The 21,956-nt window shown below is 50.1% G+C and overlaps 5 protein-coding genes across 5 annotated transcripts; 1 reads left to right on the top strand and 4 right to left on the bottom strand.

The window, feature by feature from the left end:
- Window positions 1-108: 108 nt before the first annotated feature.
- Window positions 109-1,850, bottom strand: F4817DRAFT_252479 (uncharacterized protein). The gene has a single exon (XM_049299181.1). The coding sequence runs from the start codon at window positions 1,722-1,724 to the stop codon at window positions 315-317; it is 1,410 nt and encodes a 469-aa protein (XP_049155174.1). The 5' UTR covers window positions 1,725-1,850; the 3' UTR covers window positions 109-314.
- A 1,405-nt stretch (window positions 1,851-3,255) lies between these two features.
- On the bottom strand, window positions 3,256-4,283 carry F4817DRAFT_252467 (HAD-like protein). Its single transcript, XM_049299180.1, has one exon. It carries the CDS (start codon window positions 4,121-4,123, stop codon window positions 3,275-3,277), a length of 849 nt encoding a protein of 282 aa, XP_049155173.1. The 5' UTR covers window positions 4,124-4,283; the 3' UTR covers window positions 3,256-3,274.
- A 2,009-nt stretch (window positions 4,284-6,292) lies between these two features.
- On the bottom strand, window positions 6,293-8,444 carry F4817DRAFT_361476 (PRO1 protein; the record flags this gene model as incomplete). The annotated part of the gene is made up of 2 exons (XM_049306417.1): window positions 6,293-8,178; window positions 8,288-8,444. The coding sequence occupies 2 exons, from the start codon at window positions 8,442-8,444 to the stop codon at window positions 6,293-6,295; spliced, it is 2,043 nt and encodes a 680-aa protein (XP_049155172.1).
- A 7,843-nt stretch (window positions 8,445-16,287) lies between these two features.
- F4817DRAFT_361475 (uncharacterized protein) lies at window positions 16,288-18,939 on the top strand (the record flags this gene model as incomplete). Its single annotated transcript, XM_049306416.1, has 2 exons — window positions 16,288-16,458; window positions 16,525-18,939. The coding sequence occupies 2 exons, from the start codon at window positions 16,288-16,290 to the stop codon at window positions 18,937-18,939; spliced, it is 2,586 nt and encodes an 861-aa protein (XP_049155171.1).
- Window positions 18,940-19,571: 632 nt separating this feature from the next.
- Window positions 19,572-21,275, bottom strand: F4817DRAFT_349638 (manganese and iron superoxide dismutase). Its single transcript, XM_049304849.1, has 3 exons — window positions 20,938-21,275; window positions 20,605-20,763; window positions 19,572-20,542 (listed from the first exon to the last, which is right to left on the bottom strand). Exons 1-3 carry the CDS (start codon window positions 21,137-21,139, stop codon window positions 20,010-20,012), a joined length of 894 nt encoding a protein of 297 aa, XP_049155170.1. The 5' UTR covers window positions 21,140-21,275; the 3' UTR covers window positions 19,572-20,009.
- Window positions 21,276-21,956: the final 681 nt, after the last annotated feature.

The raw sequence follows: 21,956 nt of genomic DNA, 5'->3' as shown, positions 1-21,956 counted from the left end.
GTATGTCCACGGAAGCATAGTATCAAACTGATCCCTCCTTTTCCAAACTATAGTAACGTCGATATAAAAAATAAAAAATAAAAAAAGGCAAAAGAACCTCCCTCCCTCCCTCCCAACGCCGTACGATGCAAACCCGCCTGGCTTATTCTGCCTGCCCGTCCGCCCAGTGGTATCATGATAAAAGTGTCCCTCCCGAATCCCAGATTTTTTGCTGGATTTAAAACAAAGGAAAATAAAGATAAGCGATCGGCTTTAGCTTAGATGACGGAAAAGAGAAAAGTATATGCCCGCCTTTGCTATGCGTATCGTGTCTATCACCTCCATCTCGGAAGTTCATCTCCTAACCTTGCTTGGCCCCTGATCGGCGTCGCATTGCCACTATTATCAGCCCGCTGCTGGATATGCGACCACGTCGTCACGGAGCTATCTGGCCTGCCGTCTGCCACCGTGCGCGGGTCCGCAAAGATATTAATGCTCATGTCTTCGTCTTCGTTGCTTCGAGCCCTCTCTTTGCCCTTCCCTTTGTTCTTCCCCTTTATAGTACCGTCCCGTGCGGGTGTTAGGGTGACTAGGGGTGCCGGGACGGGAGAATAATTGTTAATATTCCCGCCGCCGTTCTGCTGATGAGGCTTCCAGCCTGTTAAGCTCCGGAGCCCGCCTATCTCGGCCGAGGCGTGGTAGCTGCGTGGTACGTCCGACATCTCGCTCTCCGGGCGGCGGGAGTACGCCGCGTAAGGCGAGTTCGGCGGCATAAACCCTAATCCGCCATATCCCTCATCGGGCTTCCGATGGCTACTGGGTGACGCCACGGCCGTCGGAGACGACGGTGTGAAACTCCGAGGCGAACTGGACTGGGGTTGCTTCGCTAGAAAGTCTATGCGCTCATTCGGATACTTAGCATGAGGCACAGGCGCGCTGATAATGTTGCCGAAGGATGACGTCGAGTCGTGGCGCTGTAATTGTTCCTGCCTCTGGAGCTGCTTCTTGCGCTTGTACCGCGCGAAAATGACGGCTAGAATTACGAAGACGAAGCCGACAACACCTCCTATGACTCCACCGACAATTTTCACGGTGTCGGCCGTGCCCGTTGTCGACGGCGGTGGTGCCTCGGTAACCGGCTCGCTAGTTGGTTCGTCGGTTGGCTCGGTGTCCGGAGCGGTAGGTGGCGTGGGAGACGTAGGAGGTAGTGTAGCGGACGTTATCTCACTTACAGCCACCGTCGTTGTCTTGGATGTTGAGACAGGTGTGGAAGTAGGAGCCGGTGCGGACGTGCTTATGGAACTTGGTTTTGTTTCCGGCTTCTGACTCTGGTCGGTGTTCTTCACACATATTGTACCATCACAATGGTAACCAAATGGGCAGCAAGTTCCCGTCCCGCATGTCTCAAGAATTCCATCGAGTGCCGTCGTCTTGATCTCAGCTTCGGGGTTTGTGACAGGATCTTGTAATGCGAGATCGCATGTTATGGGATTTATCTTGTTACAGGTCTTGCCTTTCGGGCAGCATAATACCGTCGTGTTGCCAGCCAGGGCTATACACGTCGTATCCGCTTCGCAGCAGAAGTTGTCCGGCAGCCCGGATAATGCGCATTTTGTGAAGTCTGCAGCGCAAGTGCTATCGGCTCTCTCGAGCAGGATATTCGGTCTGATATATGTGGCTGAAGCAGTCGTCGCAAGCACCGCCGCGAGACGTAAAGCCCTTCGAGGGCCCCAGAGATATGCCATGGGGTGATCAGCTATGATAGAATACGACGTTTTCTGATTTTCTATGAGGTGTTGCTACAATGCTGAGGTATAACTTAAGGAAATAAAAAGCCAAGAGATAATTATGTAGGTAGAATAAGAAATTGAAAGTATGTACTAGGACGTGGCAGAAGGCAGTATCTATGGTAGCAAAAGAGGAAATTCAATCACAGAAAAGCCAGTCAGAGACTAAGATAGGCAGGGGGGTGAGTTAGAAATAGTAACGAGAATAACTAGGCGGAAACAATGAACACGTTCGAGTATTCAGTAGAATGACTATGAAAGGTGTGGGTGAATAGACGTGGGACAAAAGAACGAACAACGCGACGGCCTAGCAATGACAAGTGAATTTTGATGCCCGGCCTATGAATCACGTTTCGTTCCTTGACATCTTTGTTTCCACTTTGTTCGACCATTGTTCGTCCCCTTGGCCCCCCGTGGCCCGGACGGCGTAGATGGCATAGTAGGCATAGTTGGCAATCATCCTCGATCGCGTGACCTAAGCGACGCCGATTTCTCTAGCCCAACAGATGCGACCTGATGGGGTGCTCGACATGACGCCCGATATAATGCGGCAGGGAGCGGGTGATCGACTGGACATCTTCACCCAAAGATGACGAGATGGTAGACTTAGATGCAGAATAGATCTGACTTAGCCGCTACAGAATTTACGTAGCACTACCCGTTCGAGTATACTGAGTGGACGCAACAAATTCTGGGCGAACAGGTATGTTCGCGATGAGGCAATGCGGGTATTAAGCGACGAAGCAATGGCCAAAACGAGAGGCTCTCATGAGGCGAATCGCCCATAGTCGTTCTTGAACAGTCGTACTCATTGGGCGGCTACAGGGGCGCCAGTCGCGGCGGTTGAGAAGGAGAAGAAGTTTGAAGTGTCTTATTGGTCCAAAGCATTAGTACGACTTTCAAATTAGGCGCGACAAAGTGGGAAACACGTGTCTGATTGGCCAGCGCAGTTAGACTAAAACTAGGGTTTTCCTAATTTGGCTCTGAATCTAGCAAATCTAGACGCTGATTGCGCGAATACTTAAACCCTGTACACTAACTTAATGAAGACCCGCTATAGTTTAAATCCTAGTAAGCCCGGGCAGGAGAGAGGGAGAGGGAGAGGGGGGGGGCTATTGTTAGGTACTCGTGTACATACTTCACCCCGAGAGTTACCGGTCGGCATTTTATAGAACCCGGGAGGCGCAGACCACCACCACCACCACCACCACATTTCTCCCCTCTAGACATCTAGACATGTTAGAACACAGAACCAACCCTCCGGGCCGTGATGCACCTAATTATGACGATGGTGTGCGCCTCATTTCTTCAAATGCGACTCACACGAGCCGCTTAATCCTCAAGCATCCGTCGGCAGGAGGCCTCATGCACAACATATTCGTTTACCAAGAACCACAGCCCACGGATCCTCCGAACCGAGAGACCTGGTTCGCGACCTACCGCAGGGCTGTTGGTAGAATGTATGTATGATGAGAGGAACTACGTAGTTAGCAATTTGGCTTAGAGACCTAATTCAAGGCCTCGATAGCGGAATACAACCCTTCCATTCCGTTCTCACTCTCACCGAGGAACACATCATTCTCTCTTCTAACAACGTCCATATCCTCGCTGCGGTCATCCGTCCAACGATAAACGTACATCGTATTCATACCGAGCGCCTTCGCCGCTCTGAGATCGTATGCGTGGGCTGCGACCATAACGGCCTCATGCGGCCGGACCTTCACCAGCCCTAACGCTTTTTTGTAGGCCTCCGGCGCCGGTTTATAGACGCCCAGAAGCTCGCTGGAGAACAACAAGCTGAAGATGCCCTCTAAGCCGGAAGATCGGACTAGGTCGAGCTGGAGCCTCGTAGTCCCGTTGGCGAGTACAAATAGCTCCAGCCCTAGCTTTCCCTTCAGCGCGGTTAGCGCAGGGCGAACATCCGACCATGGAGCCATATTGTGCCACGAACGCACAGCGCGCTCGATAGCAGCCGTGCCGCCGCCGTCCGGGGCAACAACACCAACAACGCCAACAACGTCTGTAGACCCGCCGTCGTTGTCGAGCCCAACAAAGTGGCGGCGCTCTTCCTTGTAGACATCCCAACCCAGGATTCTAAGTAAAGTTTTTCGATGTGTGATGTCGATATCCTCAGGCGGTAGGCCCTGTTGGGACCGAGCATGCAGCTCCTTAAAGAATTCCTCGCGCCAATCAAGCGCCAATCTGGAGCGGGTTGCCTCCGCTATAGCTGCCGGTAAAGCGTTGGCGACTCCGCTATGCCAATCTAGACACGTTCCCATAAAGTCGAAGAAGACGGCTTTGATTCGTCTCCCCTGCGTAACCGGCTGGGGCGTTGGTAATTCCTGCGCATGCGACATTGTACCTGCACAAGCTCGTGTTGCCCGGTTTTTTTGTTGCAGAAGATTCCACCGCCGTTCCAAGTGACGATCCTCACCGCAGTAGTTAGTAGTTACGCCACTGGGCGTCTAGTGGGTAAAAATAATATACGGGGCTTTACTTTTTGTCGGGTCGAGATGACCGGTGCGAAGCGGCCGACGGAGTTGTTAACTTGTTACTAGTACCTAGATGGACTTACACGAGATCCATCAAGTGCAGACCGCCTAACCGCCTATGCATGCATCAGCTCTTTCGCTTGCCGGCGGAGAAAGCAATCAATTAATCAGTCAATCAATCATCCATGGTCTTATTCTGGGCCGAGATGACTAAATCCTGGTTTACCCTACTTATGTGCCGAAGAGTCCCCTGTCTAGTCCATAACACCAACAGGCGCATTTTTAGTATAGGTGAGGGTATTTTGCGTGGCTTCGCAAGTTTCAAAAGTTTGAAAGATCGGATTAAAAAAAAAGCTATTTCAGCTCGTCAAGGGTAGAAGAAAAGCGAGCTGGCAATACGTCATGGAGCAATGAAGCCCTGTCTAGACGCATTGATTGTCCACACAGCACAGCCCACTATACGATACCCAGCAATAGCCGTCTAGATCTTTGGATTCGCGTGGTTTTGCGATCTACATGTGATGATGCAAGTAGTATACAGTGTTTTTACCTAGGTATGTAAGGTAGATATGTGACGGTTAGAAGTTATGTAACCAAATGCATGTCTTGAATTTGCCCGTATTCACGCGACACCAACGCCACCGTCTATCTCTGCCTTGCACTCGGTCTCAAGAGATGCAAGCATCAAGCATGTATGTATGGTATATACCTAATGTATGTAATTGTCAAGTATCAATCAAATGCAGCTGAAAGTGAAACTCCACCGTAGCTCTCTCTCTGTACATATACACATATACACATACACACATACACGCATACATGATAAGGTGGACTGCAAGAAGACGAAAAAGCCTTCCTTCGACCGGGTTGCTACATACGGTAAATTAACAGAGAGCGGGCCGCCGCGCGTGGGTAGACGGATGAATGATCTACTGCATATGTGCCTATGTACGAAGTATGGAGCACACATACATAAGGAGAAGAAGAAGAAGAAGCTACATGGTAGATTACATGGTAGATTTCTAAGTGAAACCGATGTGGAATCGTCCGTCGTTGGGGCGTTGAGCACCTGACTCATTGATCACGGGATCCATTCCCGTTCACCGCTCTGCATCTATCTCTGTAGTGTGTAGAAAGATGCCCAAGTTTTCCGGTGGAGTATACGTAGGCCCGGTAAGGATAAGCAAAAAAATTTGCTCCGGGGTCGTTGCCGGTGTCCGATTTTATTTTTGTTTTGCGGGGTTTCTTTTAGACGCCTGGTAAAAGAAAGCTAATTAAGCTGAATCTCTTCGTTAGTTGCGACTAATTAGTCTAATGCAAGTATGAGTCAAAGAATACGGGTTAATGTTAGCAAATAGATGCAAATCACTAAAGAGATTCCAAGACCGAAGTAATTATTTTGAATTTTGAATTTTTATTCGTTAATTGTGTTATTATGCTACAAACATGCGTACTTCTCCTATTGCCCTTAGGGTTTTTAGTCCCTAAGAACGCTGAGAGGCGAGGACAATCATAACGGTGTCCTCTATGAACCTGGTTTGTCCCTTTCCTTTCAGGGACAAGTGATGCTAGGCCTTTATCCAGAACCAAATGCTGAATCCATACCCCCAAGTGGCTCAAATTGCCTAAAACTCCTATGCCCCTCTGCCAATGCATGCAATGGTATATATAGAGCCATCCGACAATGCCGTAAACACGTAGTAAAGGGAATCAATAATAAGAAATCGTCATCTACTCGTAAGCCATAGCAAGGTTCATTACCTCCCAAAATGTGACGGCCCGTCTCCGTCGTCCACTATGTTGATATATCCAAGCTCCTTAAATCTCCGCCTATTCCAAGTGTCGTTCCGGTTGCCTTGCGGCATCCTCTCTCTATTGGGTATTATGATAGTAATAATGTAAAGAAAATGTTGTAGTCGACCGTAGTCGCAGTGCGAAGGGGGTGGCAATTTCCTGCATCGCCCCCAGAAGGCCACCCGCAGATGAGGAGAGGGACTACTCTCCTCGAGACCAGCTTTGAGGGACATGATCAATCTAGATCAGCAGGTAGTCCCATCCCCTCATCTGCATAACGTCTCTCCAGGAGATGTAGGGCGCTTCTGTAGACCCGTTCGCACTGGGACTCGGCTGGCTGTTGTCGGCCTGTTGCCAGACTTCGTGTAGCAGCGAGACGACGCCACCAAAACTGCCGTAGTTAGAAGCATCGCCTAGCTGAGCGATGCGATCGTTGAAGAATTGTCGGAAGCTAGAGTTCATTCCGCTGACGGATCCGCCGATTAGGTAGACCCAGGAGAGGCTTCGGTCGAAGCCACTGGCACCGGACGGAATAAGTTGTAGCACAGTAGTGAGCTTCTCAACTAGGCCAACACAGCTAGCCTGGCTGGGGGAGAAGCCGGGAACTAGGCTGCACAGGTAGATGCGAGCCGCCAATCGGAAGGCGCTGGTGATGTTCTTGCTGAGTTGTTTCGGGCTAAGAGAGCCATTGGCGTTGAAGGGCATCTTGGGTGCGCTGTCATGGGTTTCAGTCAACCCAATCTGGTCGCCAAGAGCGTGTACATGCTGGCAAAGGGTAATGTCGTCCATTCCTTCCTTCTTGAGGGCCTCGAGGCAAGCGATTTCGGAGATGAGATACATGATGTGGTCATCGCAGCCCATGAGTTCGCGAAGTCCAAGGAATGGGTTAGTGGTAGACAGGTGCTTTTCGCGGTAGGTGTGTGCGAAAACTGGGGCTCTCCCTTGCATAGTTGCTCCTAGGATATCGATCCACGCGGTCAACGTCATGTTAAATGGCGTTTGAGGGAGCTGCTCGCACGAGTCGGAAACCAATCGGGGCAGGTCCAACTTCGTGACAAGAGAGTTCACGGCCTGGAAGTGCTGGTGCCAGGGAATGTCAGGGAGCGAATCGTCATATCGGCCAACGCAGGACTGGAAGAAGATGAGACCCAGAGTTGCCTCGAGGATCTGGTGGTGGTTCTCATCATTGTTTAGAGCTTCGCAAAGAGCGACGATGGTAGCGTGTCGGTGTCGCATGATGTCGTTGTCAATTTCCTCTCCCTGGACGTTCATTGTTGCCTTGTAGTGTTGAGCTGCAATCATAAGACAGCAGTGAAGGTACGGCTTGTTGTTCTGTAAGTTAGGCAGGATGAGGTCAGAGCCGACGGAGCCGTGTTGGTTAGTTTCTAAGATCGGAAAGATAGTCGGCAACACAAATTGAATGAAATGCTCTAGCAGTCGCTGGTCGTTCTCATCTAGCTCGATATCAACTTGTCTGGTGCTGGTAGGTAGTCCGTGCGAGAAATCAAAAAAGTTGTAGTTCAATGTCTCTTCAGTTAGCGACTCGCGACGTTCCTGGAAAACTTGCTCGGCCCATTCTCCTTCCATGGGGTAGGACGGGAGGACGGTTCCTGGCGGTGGTGGCGTGTGGAAGGTGCTGAAAGTTGAAACTGTTGACTCCCTTAGAGTAGGGACGTCGTTAACAAACATTTGTCGCTCGGTCTTGACGTCAATCTCATAAGGAGACATGTTGAACATGAAGTCGGAATGCGACGGGAGTATGTGTGGGTTGTAAGCCCCATAGTCCTGTACATTGGGCGGGCTGTTGAAGTTGAAAGCGAATTGCGAGTCGATTGACGCCGACCTCGTTCGATCCAGAGGATCCGAGAAGGTCGCGGAGGTAGGAAGGGAGTGCGACAAGCCAGGCGGCGAGCTAACCGAGGTCTGGATGGTGTGAGAGGCCTTCTCGGTGAGCTTCTTTCGCTTGATGATCATCTTGATGTCGTCCTTGTGTTGTCGCCTCATGTCGTTGTTGCTCCACCACATCGGTCGCTTGTATTCACAATCAAGACCGAGGTGCTTGCATGCCGTGCACATGGGAGTGCCCTCATCGCACTTCTTCCGTCGTAGTCTGCAGGTGTAGCAGCCTATAGAAAAGGGGTCTTGTTAGTGTTGCTGTTCCAAGTCGACTTACACACGGACCAAGGCCGAGCCGGTGTAAGTGGTAGTGTAAGTTAGTTATATGGGAGTACCAACCTGTTCTTGAACGGCGGTGCATCTGAGACTTTGCTTTAGGGTTGGCATTGTTGCTTTGCTTCGAAGCAGCCTTCGACTTAGTCGGTTGTGCGACGGCCATGTTGACGTTTGCTGCTCTCATGAGGTCTCCTTGGGGGTTGGGGGGTAGAGATGCCATTTGTATCTTATGTCGAGCTGAGGTACCTGCGTCGAGATGGTAGTGGTGGGGGGGGTTATGCTGGTCAAGCCGAGCGAAAGCGGGAGGGGACCAGGGGAGCCAGGGACCCTAGTTGTAGGTCCAGGTCGAGATTGCTAGGGTATGCCTAGAGAGAGTGCGCCTCGAAGCCAGTAAATTGCCCAAAAACGCTCAACGCTCAAGTTCTCGTGCCCGGTGAATAATAATCCGCAAAGTGGAGATGAGGCCGGCGCGGAGTAAATATCGGAAATCGTCAAAATTAATATTATTTTCTCGTCGAATGAATGATAGGATCCAAGCAAGTACCAGCTTGCCTTTCACGTTAGTCGAGTTTAGCGGGAATAAGAGGTTGTAGTGAGGATGAGGGTTAAGGGAAAAGAGAAGGGGGGGGAGAGAGGAAACTAATTAGGAGAAATTGGAACGACACTTGGATCTTTAACCCTTCACGAATCTATCTCGAAAAAAAGAAGGCTTCTGTGGATTGGAGGTGTGAGGACTTATATCGTGGCCTCGTCCTCTTTGGCCACCACCTTAGCTGCGTCGTGAACTGGTGTAGCGTCGACGGCTATGTTCAAAAATAGCAACATACGCAATTTGGGGTAATTCCTTTTTTAACCCATGACTTTTCTGGCCTAATTACTGGTCGCTGCAGGCTACTACATATGCAAATTAGCCCGCTTTGGGGTAGGACGTGGTGACTTGAGCCGGATATGCGCTTGCGGATGCCAATGAGCTTGGCCGGTTCTATGGACCGCGGTCGAGTCACCCGGATGAAGGTGGGTATCCTCGACCACCTGGACCAACCACCCTCCTCGAAAGAAAAAATAGCGGTACAAGGGCATTGTACCACTCGGTGACACTGGCGGAAGACGGTGGGCTGCAAGCAGAAGGCCAGGATTATTTTGGTAGGGTATTAGGCAACGTCCAGCGACTAAAAGAGGCAGTTCCCATACGTGGCTTGCCGGCTATTGGCACGACCGCTCGAAAGTCCGATCCACCGTGGTGCATCCCCCCCATGTATAGGGAAGACATGGGGTCTTGACAACCACCGCCAGCACTTGCAGATTTTATAATTGTGCGCGAGTGTGTGACCTTGCCAGCCCTGTATCCATCCTTGCCGTCAGCAAGCCCTGCAAGCCGGGGTCTTCGAGTTTATTGAAAGCCGCAGGGGGTTATTAGCGTCGATCGGGTCGAGAAGAGGCACGGAAAAGAGAGGGGGTGCAGGTGCGGAATGTGGTACTTTTACGACTTTTACGAGAGGAGAGGCTACTTCTCTCCCTCGAGGAACTCCGTCATGCCACTTCCCATCTTCGAGCGGAGACGGTTGGGCCGTGTCTTGGGCTTGTCACGCATTCCTCGCTAAGTTTGCACGTTGATGATAGACATGCTGTGCAAGAAGAACCACGAGAGAGGAACCCCACGTGTGGACTTTCGATGTTGAGCCAAGTGCCAAGTGTCGACTTGCTCAAGACAATAAGTAATATGTATGCAAGGAGCCATGGCAGCTTGCCGATTGCCCTCGCATAGACCATTGGAGCACGGATGGTGTGGTTGCTCTGCATGGGCTGACCGATAATCATAGATTGCTTTGCTATCGGGTTGCATATCAGTACTGGTTGCATATGCAGCATCGAGAACCCAAATCCGTACGCATATATACTACGCAGGTAGGTATACTACTACTACGTAGTACGTAGTTCAAGTAGAATTGTACGAAGTACGTACTCCGTACATACATACGCCAACCCTAGCTCATTGCTACATCTGGATAACATATCGCCGGGTGGAGGGCTTCTGGGCTGGAGTAATAAGCTGCCCGTCAGTAAACTAGGTCGAATTTTGCGAACTCGGAGCCAGGCCCTCGATCGCGAGCTTCTACTCTCGTTTGCTCTTCAAGGAAGGAGGAACTAGATTCTGTAGTGTCCGTATGGTATAATTTCTTTATACCTCAAGCGTCCATTAGACGTCGTTTTTGCTCGCTAATGAATGGCAAGTCTATGAATACAAGCGTGGGATTGGCCATTAGTATAAACCAGTGGCCGTCCGGGCAGCAGGGCCACGGGGGTCCGGCCTTGCGAACACCCTGCCCACGACGGGACGACGAGGTCGGGACTAATAAGAGTCGGCGCGACTCTAAAATGCTCCCAGCCGAGGAGTAAAGAAGCATGTATTTCCCAGTGCTCAGGGCCAATTTCGATAACAGTCCACTTGGGCATGGAAAACACATGTTCGGGCAGGTCTTTTTCCTAGCTAGTCCGGACGTTGCTGTGGCACCGGTGAATATTTCGAAATATGAGATGGGCTTGAGGAAGAACCAATCAGATGGACATGTTAGGTAAATCGTTGTGCGGTCCTTGGAAGAAGTTGGGAAGCAAATGGTAATGGAGCTCACTGATTCGAGGCTCAGAGAAAGTTGGCGCCAGTAGCGGGCTTAGCCGGAATCTTAGTTGATGTGACAAAGTAAGGGTTCAGACTTGGGATTGGCTCGAGCTCGGAAGCTAGTCCCTGTCTGGCCGGAATTAATTCATGATGGAGGGCAAGATTTTAGCCAATCTCTGGTCGAGGGCGGCAAGCTCCCATTAGCGTCGATAGTGGATCTGGTGGGGTCTGCGTGCTTAGCGTATGCAAAATCTCAAGGATCCCCGGGCTGCCAAGACACGGCATCAAAGGGACCCTTTCCCTTTTGTCCATCTTCCAGATGAGGTCAGCAACCTAGCCCAGCTAGCCCTAGATAAAAGTGGAGGTGGCTTCCCCATGATTCCCTTTATCAGCGTTATCAGGAAATCAAGCGGTGGTCCATGCACCCCCGTAAGCTGTGGGAAGCTGTGGGAAGTGGGAAGCTATGGGGGAGGCTGGGGGGTGTGGCTTACCGGATTTGCTCACGAGCCGGCTGTTGGACGAAGATCACCCGAGATAAATTCGTGATGGGCTAATTTGGCCAACTTTCTATAATTATCCCACTTCGCTTCCTCTTAACTGGGAACTAAACTTGGGTTAAGTCGAGCTACACTTTGCATGCAAATGCATACCGGGCGCTAAAAAGTGTCGTACTCGTTTGCGAGTTTGACCTACATATTTGGTATAGTACATATACATAGTACCTGCACACCAATAATTATTCTATTTTTGACTTAGCCCGTATTCTTGTTTGTGCAATGTGGGCTAATTTGGGCTAATTTGGGCTAATTTGGGTTCTTACATGTGGTGTTGTGATAATCTAATATTTACTCGCTAATAATTATTATTGATATTAAGCTACGTACTTTTTTTATTTTTTTTGGACTCTTCAATCTTCATCCATGACAGCGATCGCGAGATTAGCCCCATGCAACATCGTCACTCGTCAAAGCCTTATCCAGCCACGCGCCCCTGCTCACAAACATCCTCCCGACAGTCCCGGCAGCATGGCGATGATAGAAGACAAGTGGCTCTGCTAATGCGTTCTCTTACCAAGATATGTTATATTATGCGTTATGCTGTCCTTCAGATCGCAAAGTCTAGCTAGTTGTCACTTTAATATATGTTATGCTACTATGCATGCTGTAAAAGAAAAGGGTTCTTGTTCTAACGGTAGGTAATGTAAAATGGGGGCTGCTCCTTTTGTATGCATGTCTGTGATGTCTGTAATGTTGAGAAAGATACTACAGGGATAGTGGAGATACGTACGTATGCCCTCATTATACCTTACCTAGCTTGGGTATGTAGGTACCTATGTATGCTGTATGCGTAAGTGACGAATGTATGTAGGTAGTATATTTCTAGCTTACCCTGCTCAGTGCTGACCCTGTAAAGCCGTAAATACTACAGCAAGAAATTGAAGCCCGTGCTGTTGCCGTCATTGGTAACCCTGTCCAGGGAGCTGATGCAAATCATCATAAAAAACAAACTCGCACCCGGCAGCCAAGCTGTTGCGTCCCGGTCCATCTTCCGTCGGCTTACCTACAATAAGAAGACTAATGTGTGCAGTGTGCACAAACCTGTGATACATTCCTTAGCGGACATGGTAATGAGAAACTAAGTCCAAATCGAGCTTTCTATTAAATCATTCACGATCTGCTAATCATCCTATGAGCCGGGATGGCTTCTGCGTAGTCTGTGCTCTAGCTACCTACGCGTGCATTCAAGGGTCAAGGACCCTAGCTCTAGTGAGATTACCTGCATTTGCGAAGTCTTTCCTTGTCTAACCCTATTCGCCTACTCGTCGACGGGGATCTCTCTACGGCAAAAACGAAGACTTCAACAAAAACAAATCAGAGCCTCTAGATGACATCTGACGATAGCACAGATCTTCATCATGCTACGAAGACTAATCTCTGTCGGGATAAAGGAGAATCAACCATCCACCAAGGAGCTGGGACTCGCATTGAGGAATACTCATGTGATGAGTCCCGAAAACTCATTCTCGGCATGCGATTGGGCCCGAGTCTCTCAAGTCAACTTCGCTTAAATCGGAGCGTGTTCTTTGTCACAGGGGAGTCAGCCCCATCCCACAGCTGTGCCCAAGTTAAAAACGCGATGCTCGTAATCGTGAACCTCCGAAGCTGCCCAGGAGTGCTAACCTAGTGTTTAATGTCAGTGTTAGGGTTAGTGTTAGGGTAGAGACAGGTCAACGTAAGACAATTCCTTCGGGATTAAAAGAAACGATGACTCGCCGTTCACTAATTCACTACCGCCTGGATCCAGTATTTCATGATGGAGCAAGTAGAAGTCATTCAGATCGGATATACTCGGGAGAAATCATGTTCATAGAAGCCTTCTTGTAAATCAACGCAGCTCGAATGTGGATCACGAATAATAGTATCTACGATAGTAGCAGGGAAGTGAGCGTAGTAGCTGCCACGTCTTAATGGTAGAGTGACGACGATGGAGACAGGCACATACATAGTAAATCACTACACATGTGAATCTACATACAGTTTTATCGGTCACCGACTCGTAAAGCTAGCTATGTATTGTATTTGATGCCCTAAGACGAGGATCAGATGTCTTAGATCTCGGTTTGCTCCATTGATGACCTAGCTAGTCTGTTGACGATCTTGCATTGGCTTCACCACTACTATGTAAGCATTAGGTTAGGTATGTAAGTGTATGTATATCAAACTGTCCAAACTGTCGGTGTATTCCGTTGGGTTGTGCTTTTGTGCTGGGCGGCGCTAAGGTAGTATGGAAGATGTAGTATGTACGAACATCGCTTCGCGGGGAGCAGACGGACGCGACTATAAGCTGCATACCGTATGCGGGAACTCACTGCTTCTATGCAGCGCTGCAGAACGAGTGTGACCCCCGCCACATGTTGTTCGTGGAGGTTCAAATTATCCAGCCAACTAACTGCCTTATTCGTTCTTGATCGCTGAACCGGTAGGTAGCTCCATTCGAATTGGAGAGACAGTGAGCTCTTTTCTTAACGACCTTACCCAATCTTACATGGCTTTCTTTTCGTCACAGTCGGTACCGAGCAATCGAGAGGAATATTAATCCGCCAAGGCACCGAATGGAGAATATAGTTTCTCCATTCGCTCACCTTCGTCCTGGGACTCGGTTATTCACGTATGTACCTAGAGTCATTGGTATTCGGTTGTCATGTGTCCGGAACCAGGTCACGTTGACCTTTGCGATATGTCAATCATTGGATACCAAGTCGAAGGTGGACCAGTTGCAAGGGACCGTGGAACGTTCGAAAACTTGTTCCTTCGACACCGGTCACGGACGCATCGAATTCGAAGATTGGATAGATCCGTAAAAGCTAAAGCAAAGCCGGTCCGGTCCAGAAGTCCAGATCTTGCCATAATCCGTAGGGAGGCGTTATGGCGTTTATGGCATCATGGCATCATGGCACTATCCGTCCCTCTCTTCGAAGTGCCTTAGAGTCGGGTTCGCTATTGGCCTCTTAATATCCCGCTATTGGTGAGGGGAGGTCCTAGCTTTTCCGAATTGGCTTTACTTGTAGATATTAATAAGACGTCGTGAGTTGGAGACACCAATCCCATCGTCTTGCAACGTGCCACAAGAGAGGGGTTTCGAGCAAAAAGATAAAGTGTTGTATGGCTGTAGTATGGTTACCGCATGGTAGCAGCCACGAACACCCTGGTTCTAAGAGCACAATACAATGGCTACGATATCAATACAATGGCTTGCTTCTTCGTTCTGCTTGTGCATAACCCAGTGGAGAAACTACGGCAGAGAACCCCTGGCTCAGAGTAGGATTATTCTCTCCGTCCGTCTATCCGACCTTGGCCGGGTAGTGGATAGTGGACTATTATCTCTCGCCTCTTGACCAGGTCTCTGAACTAGGTCTCTTACTAGCATGGCATGAGCATGAGCATGAGCATGTGCAGAGCGCAAGAGCACAAAATGCAGAGCGCAAACCGCAGGCCTGCAGACCGACTTGGGGCGAATCCGCTAACGCTTACTGCCAATTTTGCTAATACTAAATGCCCAATGCTGTCGGTGATCATTCGAGCGGGTTTATCGTATCCCGGCTCCTAGCTTAGAGGATCAATTGACTTGATCCGCTCCGTCTCTCACGATAGGCCGAGCCTGTGGGCTTCTCAAGGATCACAAACAAGAGAAAGTCACTCACTCACTCACTCACCTCTTGACCGCTTCCGCATGTAGATCAAGAAACATCTGGATTGATGGGATAGACGTAGTAAGGTATGCAGTAGCGCGGGCTTCACTCGTAGCACGGGGAGTCGTGGTGGTACCTGGGACTGTTGCTACTACATTGCACAGCTTATTGCGGAGAAAGATCGAGATGTGAATTGGAATTTCGCATGGCCCCAACTGTAAGGGATGCCCAACATCCATATGTATTACTATGTATGTCTTGAGGCGCCCGTTCGAGTCCCCGTGGTCCCCTTGTGGACGATGGAGATATGGATATGTTTGGTCCCTCCGTGCAGTCGTTCACTCTTAGAGTGCGCCACTTTTGCTAACGGTTACTGTAAGGCGATACCTAATCGGGTTCTAAGTGAAGCGGACTTGGATAACTTCATCCCTGTTCATCCGTGCTTAGGCTGTCCGGCGCTTAGAAGAAGGAAATGTGCCGGGGTCGTGGCAAATCACGGCCAATAGCAACTCTAGAAAGTCCCAATTATTTTCTAGCACACCTCATCTGTCTTGTCCAACCAGCCCTCTACTTTCGGGTTGCTTAACGCTGGGCATTCGGTGGGGGACCATTCTGGGCTTCGTGGGATTTGGGACTTTCACACACAGGCCACACACAGACACAGACGCGGAGCTATTATTAGTGATAGAGAAGGGCATTGTAATAGGTGGCTCTAGGTCGGTGTCTCTCTGCTGTGTGAAGTCCCGAGAAACAAATCACATCGTGGCATTGCTCACCATTATCACAGCGTATCACTGTTTCTCCTGCATAGGTCTGTTGCGATCCGGGGCTATACTATACCATACCTATACTATACCGGTATACCCCGTACATATACCTACGTTCCGCAGGCGCCCGCGCTGTACTTTCGTCCATTTCCTCTCTCCTTTGCGACGTCAAACCTGTCCCTCGACTGCTTACAGCGAGGTTATTTCCTTTCAGTATTCGCATATCTCGTATACCCCCTTTGGTTTAGACGGAGAGGAAGAGAAATCGTAAGGCCGGCAACGGCAACAGATACCAAAAAAGCGCATATTTTTGCATTTCCCCCCCCTTTTCTATTTCTTCAAACAAAATGGTAAGCTTGATATATTAGTTCCCGGCTGTAGTCATCATCTCTACCCCGGATTTATCCGCATCTCAAGCAGCAGCAGTGGCTGACTCTCGTTGCTGTAGAATACGCTGTCGCTCAGAACAAGCGAGCGATCGCATAGAGAAATGCGCCAGAAAAATCAATTACATGACCCCTTCTTCGGTCTAAAAGGATACGATCCGCGCCCGACCTCAGTAGCGACTGAATTTGTAGATACCGATTGGGACGAAGAGGACGATATCGTTAGCGAGATAGAAGATGACGACCCAGACTCACCACGAATAAGTCTAAATTCGGTAAGCCCACGAAAACCCCAACCCGATATATCGCTTGGTGGCGTTCGCTACTAACCCAATTACTAGTCGGGCCAGCCCAGTTTTACAACAGTATCGTCATACGATGAAGTACAGACGCCTAGATCGAGCAGAGCTCGCAATGCGTTTCCGTTTAGCTTCGACTCGTCGAAGCCGGTGGAGGGACCGAGAGGACCGCATCTATTCCGAGCTTCGATGACAACGTCATTGAACTCGTTCGAATACCAAGAAGCTCTCAGCCTATCGCCAATAACACCCAAGACAGCCAAACCATTAGAGGCAGACCATCGGTTTGCTCTTACTTACGAGCCGCCGCCACCTCGATCTCGGAACAGCCCGTTCCAGTTCACGCACGAGAAATTAGACCCGGGTAACCTAGCAATGTGGACGCCGGAGAAGGTGGCGCAGTGGATGCTCAATGCTGGCATTGAAGTCTCAATTGCCGAGAAATTCGTCGAAAACGACATCAACGGGGCTATCTTAATTACGTTGAAGTTCGAAGATCTACGAGAATTGAATATCCAATCTTTCGGAGTTCGGACTAAAGTATGGGAGGAGATCCACGTCCTGCGGGATAGCAAAGCGGCTGCTGCTGCTGCTGCCGCTGCTGCTGCTGTATCTTCGCCTAGACTCGACACCCCGATAGAAGAGGAGGAGAGCAAGGAGGTGAGGAGGGAACGGAGAAGAGAACAGAGACCGGAAGATGGGAGTGGGGAGCAGCATCGTAGCCGAAGCGTCAAGCGTTCCAAGAGCCTCAAGCGAAGCCACAGCAAGAAAAAGCCTTCCCACGAAGATATCATCTCCCCCTTAGAATCGGTATCTATCGTCGGGATCGAGCAGATGATGCCGAAGCCACATCACTGCTCGAAAGGCGAAAACTGCTCCAAGTACAGGAGACAGCAGCGGATGATCGAAGCCTTCAAGAAAGACCACCCGTTCGTAGACGTCGAGCAGGGCGGCATTATCATGGTCGCCGGGGACCCAGGAAACCCAGAGACCGCACCGGCCATCAACCGTCCCTCGTCCACTGAGGCGTTACGGCCTATGTCTGATGCCGTGCCCTCAGTAGTCGCATCGTCGGACGTTCTCGGCCCCGGCATGCCCCCTTTCCAGTACCTGCAGGAAGCCGCCCTTCGCAATCTTCAGACACGAGACCCCCTGGACAACGTGCGTCAGTTCCTCGACTTCCAACACCAGGACGACGGTGCGTGCTCCAGCGAAGTTCCGCCTACGCCTCCCTTCGAGATATTGCCGCGAGGGCCTCACGAGGGCTTGCGTGCTCTGCCTAAGCTTTCTATCCCGGGACAACAGCAGCAGCAACAACAGCAACAACAGCCACCCCAGCGCCAATCACCACAGTTACGTGTTGACGCCAATCGGACACCGCAGCCCTCTCAGTACCACTACCCGCAACGGATGGAGAGAGCCGAGGCTCTATCCCCCGATCTACACAACGCCCCTTACCGATTCGGCACTCCCTTCTCAGACATGGACGTGCCGTTGACGGCCGTACAACTAGGTCCCGTCGCCCGAGACGCATCCCAATCCGTCCCGCCTGACATGAACTACCGCGCGGGCCCCGCAGCCCAAGGACCGCGGTCCCAATCCCGAGCTTCGCGGCGCCCGTCCCTAGCGCCCGTAGAGGAGGACTCAATCACCACACCCATCGGCCGCATCACCCCCCGATTCCCTCACCACTCCATCTCCCCCAAATCCACGTCTCCCCCCAAAGTCCCCGCCCGCCCTCAACAGCCTCTCCAAGCCCCTCCCCGCGCGCAATACCCCTGGTCACCCACCTCATCGCGCGGCGCCTTCGAGCGCGCCCTCCCACCTCTCCACACCTCCTCCTCCGTCGGCGGCATCGCCGGCCCCAGGTCCCCACCCGTCGTCAAGGACGCCGAGGGCATCACTTACCAGGGCCCTGTCAAGAAGCGCAAGACGCGGATGCTGCGACACGAATGGCACGACCAATACGCCACTCTAAAAGGCACGCGTCTCGCCCTGCACCGGGACGCCGCGACGCGGTCCCGCGCGCTCGAATACATCGACATAGACGACTACGCAATCGCGTGCTCCTCCCTGTCCACCGGCTCCAAGCTCAACGCCGCCTTCAAGGCCATGAACATCAGCCGGTCGAAGCACGGGCGCAGCCCCTCGGCCGCCGACTCGGACTCCGTCGCGGCGTTTAGCTTCCAGCTGATACCGCAGGACAACGTGTCGAAGGGGGGCGGGATGGGGGCGCGGCTGCGCAAGCGGGAGAGCCAGAGCATTGGGTCCGGGCCGTTGATGCCTGTTGCTGGGCCGGGGTTCGAGGGCGCGGCGAATGGGACCGGGAAGACGCATCATTTCGCGGTGCGCAGCCGGGACGAGAGGATTGATTGGATGCGCGAGCTTATGCTTGCTAAGGCGCTGAGGCAGAAGGGGGAGGGGTTTGAGGTTAGCGTTAATGGGAACATGATCTAGGTTAGACGGTCATGTTTACATTCCTGTCTATCTCCTGATCCATCTCCCTACTCACCGACCATCTTTTTTCATATATTTTCTTTCTCTTTTATTTTTTCTACTACGTTTCAACCACTTCCCACTTCCTATATACGCACCTCCCTCCCACCGAGGCTGAGGTATTGTGGTGGTAGCTAGCTGGGTGTCGCAGAAGTTACGTTTGCTTTGCTTTGCATTGCTTCCCTCGCTTCTTGTCTTACCTATATAGGGGCATACAGCCCAACCCGGATCTAGCGAATAGTTGGATTTTGACGATATGATGACGAATGGCAAATGTTGGTACGGTAATTAGTGACGAAAGATGATGAAGACGAAAGACGAGGGCTGCGATAGCAATGGCAGGGTTGACGGTTGATGATATCCAGGCGTTAGCCGTTTGCGAGCGAGCACGCACTTACTTTTTTTGTTTGATTTCTTCTTGTCCGCTTCAACAGATGATACCTGATTCCAGGCGTACGAACGTGGGGTTTTGAACGGATATTTTACCTTTTTTTTTTTTTGTACTTGCTTTTTTCTTGCTTATAGTCGACGAATGACGGCGGCCATAGGCTCTTGAGATACCAACAATACACTCCCTATTTGTTATGTTTGTTAGGCTATCATTAAATTAGGGTAGTTTTGAAAAATTGCGGGAAAAGGAAGATTGATAAATAAAATAAATACGTTTACGATTCACATTTGCTCTTATAGACTTGGTGATTGTTGGATATCTGCCAGGGGATATTATCCAAGCGCCCAGTTCCGAATCTTACCTAGATAACAAAAGGACATTCTCCGAGCGCTTGGCAGTATCAAATATTTATTCATACCTCATTGCACTTTACCAAGAGGGGGATGTCATGAAACTCATCGTCTAAACGCTGATCATCCACCACCTTTCGAAGACGTACTACCTTTTGGTAATATCATGTACATTTTGAGTGTATAGCACATGGCCCTCCCTTACTTTTGAAAGGCGTTTTGAGTATCATACAAGTCGAACTGCCTGAGAGCCAAAGTCCCCTCCTTGTTCATACCGAGTCATTTCCTCATCATGTCATGAGTTCGGGCCTTTTGATGTTCGCTGCGCTCTCAACGTTGGTCCAGTTGATGGCATTCCACCAGTTCTCAACGAACTGCCTCTTTCCTCCTACGCCACCGGCACCGATACCGTAATCTCGCAGCCACACATGTTCCCACGTATTTAAACATAGGAGGGGGATGACGTCGGTGCCACCCGGCGCGGTCTGGCTGTGGGGTACGAATCTGGCGCCGTTGTCTCCGCCGACCGCTGTCTGGGTGCGTTCTAGAAAGCTCTTGGCCGGACTATTTGCACTAATGCCCTGTGTGTTCATGTCGAGACCCTGGCGGCGCCAATGCGCTGCCGTGTACGGGCTCCCCGCTAAGTAAGTTGTCAGAATGCGCAATTCGGTCGACTGCGCGTTCTTGACTAGCCACACGAATCCGGGCCCGAACATGGCCATTGCCGTGACGAGAAATTCGCGACGGAGCGTTTCGATCGAACTGAATTGCTTTGACAGCTCGTACTTTAATAGGTGGGGGATTTTTTCTTCATCGGAAAGCTCTTGGGGCACATTATCAGTATTTTCCCCTTTTCTTCTCTCCTGTACCGTCTTCTTGACCTACCCTGTTTCTGTGATTGCGGATCGGCAGCAATGTTAAGATTCTTGAAGAAGAAATGGTTGTTATGTGCCATGGATGCATAGTTAAAGATAGGTGCTTGTGAAGGCTCTCGCGCGCTTGACTTAAGGATGGTTAGGGTATCCTGTTGTTCATAATCGGTACCTAATCCTAATGTTAGCTCTCAATGCTCAATGCTCAATGCTCAATGCTCAAAGCTTTAATCGGTTTAAATAAACGCAAAGGCGAGTGTTGAGTATTTTGTTTCCCGCAATACCGAAACAGCGACTGATAATCAGCCATTCTAGCCGCCCAATGTTTGTAATTATATCGACGTACCAGCTGTTAAAGCATTGAGTCTCTCTACAACAAGCTGCTGGTATTGGGTCCATGCGAAGTCGAAGCCTCCTGGAGATAGTAACCCGGGGACTCCCTCTTCTGGGTTGATGTCTAGGCGAGGAACATGGTGTATTGAACGGGACGATGGTAGTGGACGCCATAACCGACTCGCACTCGGTATTCGTAATCTAGGTCGTATCATGGTGGTTATGGAATGGGGATACCTCGATATCGAAATGGGTATAAGAGACTATTTCATAGCTCCCGTCACTTTTTTTTCTGGAGTATTTTCTGGCGTAGCATGCGCGAGCAGCAAAGTGCGCTGCAAAGTGCGCTGCATGTTGATTGGTCAAAATAAATTCGGCAGGGGAACATTGAATTCCCCGTGCGGTCCTTATTTTATCACTATAAGAGGTACAATCACCATACCGTAGGTACCTACATTATGGGGCTGGGGGGGTCTATTGACATAGTGTCAGCATACGTGTTAAGGTGTGGACATAATGTCGGCCATGCGCATGTTAAATGACTGTTACTACGGTGATTGGCTAATACATTCAGTATGGTTACCCCCAGGGGTGATTATATCCAGATTATAAGGATAACCAGGTCTGAAATAGCTACCGTACGTACACGATTATACCTTGTTGTAATAGTATTATTTTCAAAATACTGATATATTGGGAAATAATAGCCTTTTAAAGATCGTTACCAACGGTAGTCACGGTCACCTGATCGATAGATGTCATGTACGAGACGATGTTAAGCGAGGTCATCGTCACCACCCAAAGGTCTAATAATATTAAAAAAAAAAAAAGAATAGAAGGCCTTGTAACTTAATACAAGGCTTTCAACATACTTATATATATACAGCCAAGGCACAGGCACATGTAAAAGTCAATTGAAAAGATTACGTTGAACTATTATTACGAGATTACGGGCTACGTGTTTTACCATTACACTACGAGGTCATTACGATTACGAATGATTAAAGTTTACCGTATTGCAGTATATATGCA

Source organism: Daldinia loculata, assembly GCF_022478755.1.
Source record: "Daldinia loculata strain CBS 113971 unplaced genomic scaffold F4817scaffold_66, whole genome shotgun sequence".
NCBI lineage: Eukaryota > Fungi > Ascomycota > Sordariomycetes > Xylariales > Hypoxylaceae > Daldinia > Daldinia loculata.
The sequence above is the reverse complement of the archived record's forward strand: the minus strand, read 5'-3'. Positions and strand labels throughout refer to the sequence as shown.

Bases quoted from the DNA above. Each gene is read 5' to 3' on its own strand.
- F4817DRAFT_252479 (XM_049299181.1), bottom strand. From the start codon at position 1,724: ATGGCATATCTCTGGGGCCCTCGAAGGGCTTTACGTCTCGCGGCGGTG.
- F4817DRAFT_252467 (XM_049299180.1), bottom strand. From the start codon at position 4,123: ATGTCGCATGCGCAGGAATTACCAACGCCCCAGCCGGTTACGCAGGGG.
- F4817DRAFT_349638 (XM_049304849.1), bottom strand. From the start codon at position 21,139: ATGATACGACCTAGATTACGAATACCGAGTGCGAGTCGGTTATGGCGT. The intron at 20,764-20,937 runs GTACGTCGATAT...CATTAGGATTAG, and splicing joins ACTCAATGCTTTAACAGCTG to GTACCGATTATGAACAACAG. The intron at 20,543-20,604 runs GTAGGTCAAGAA...ATGTGCCCCAAG, and splicing joins TCCGCAATCACAGAAACAGG to AGCTTTCCGATGAAGAAAAA.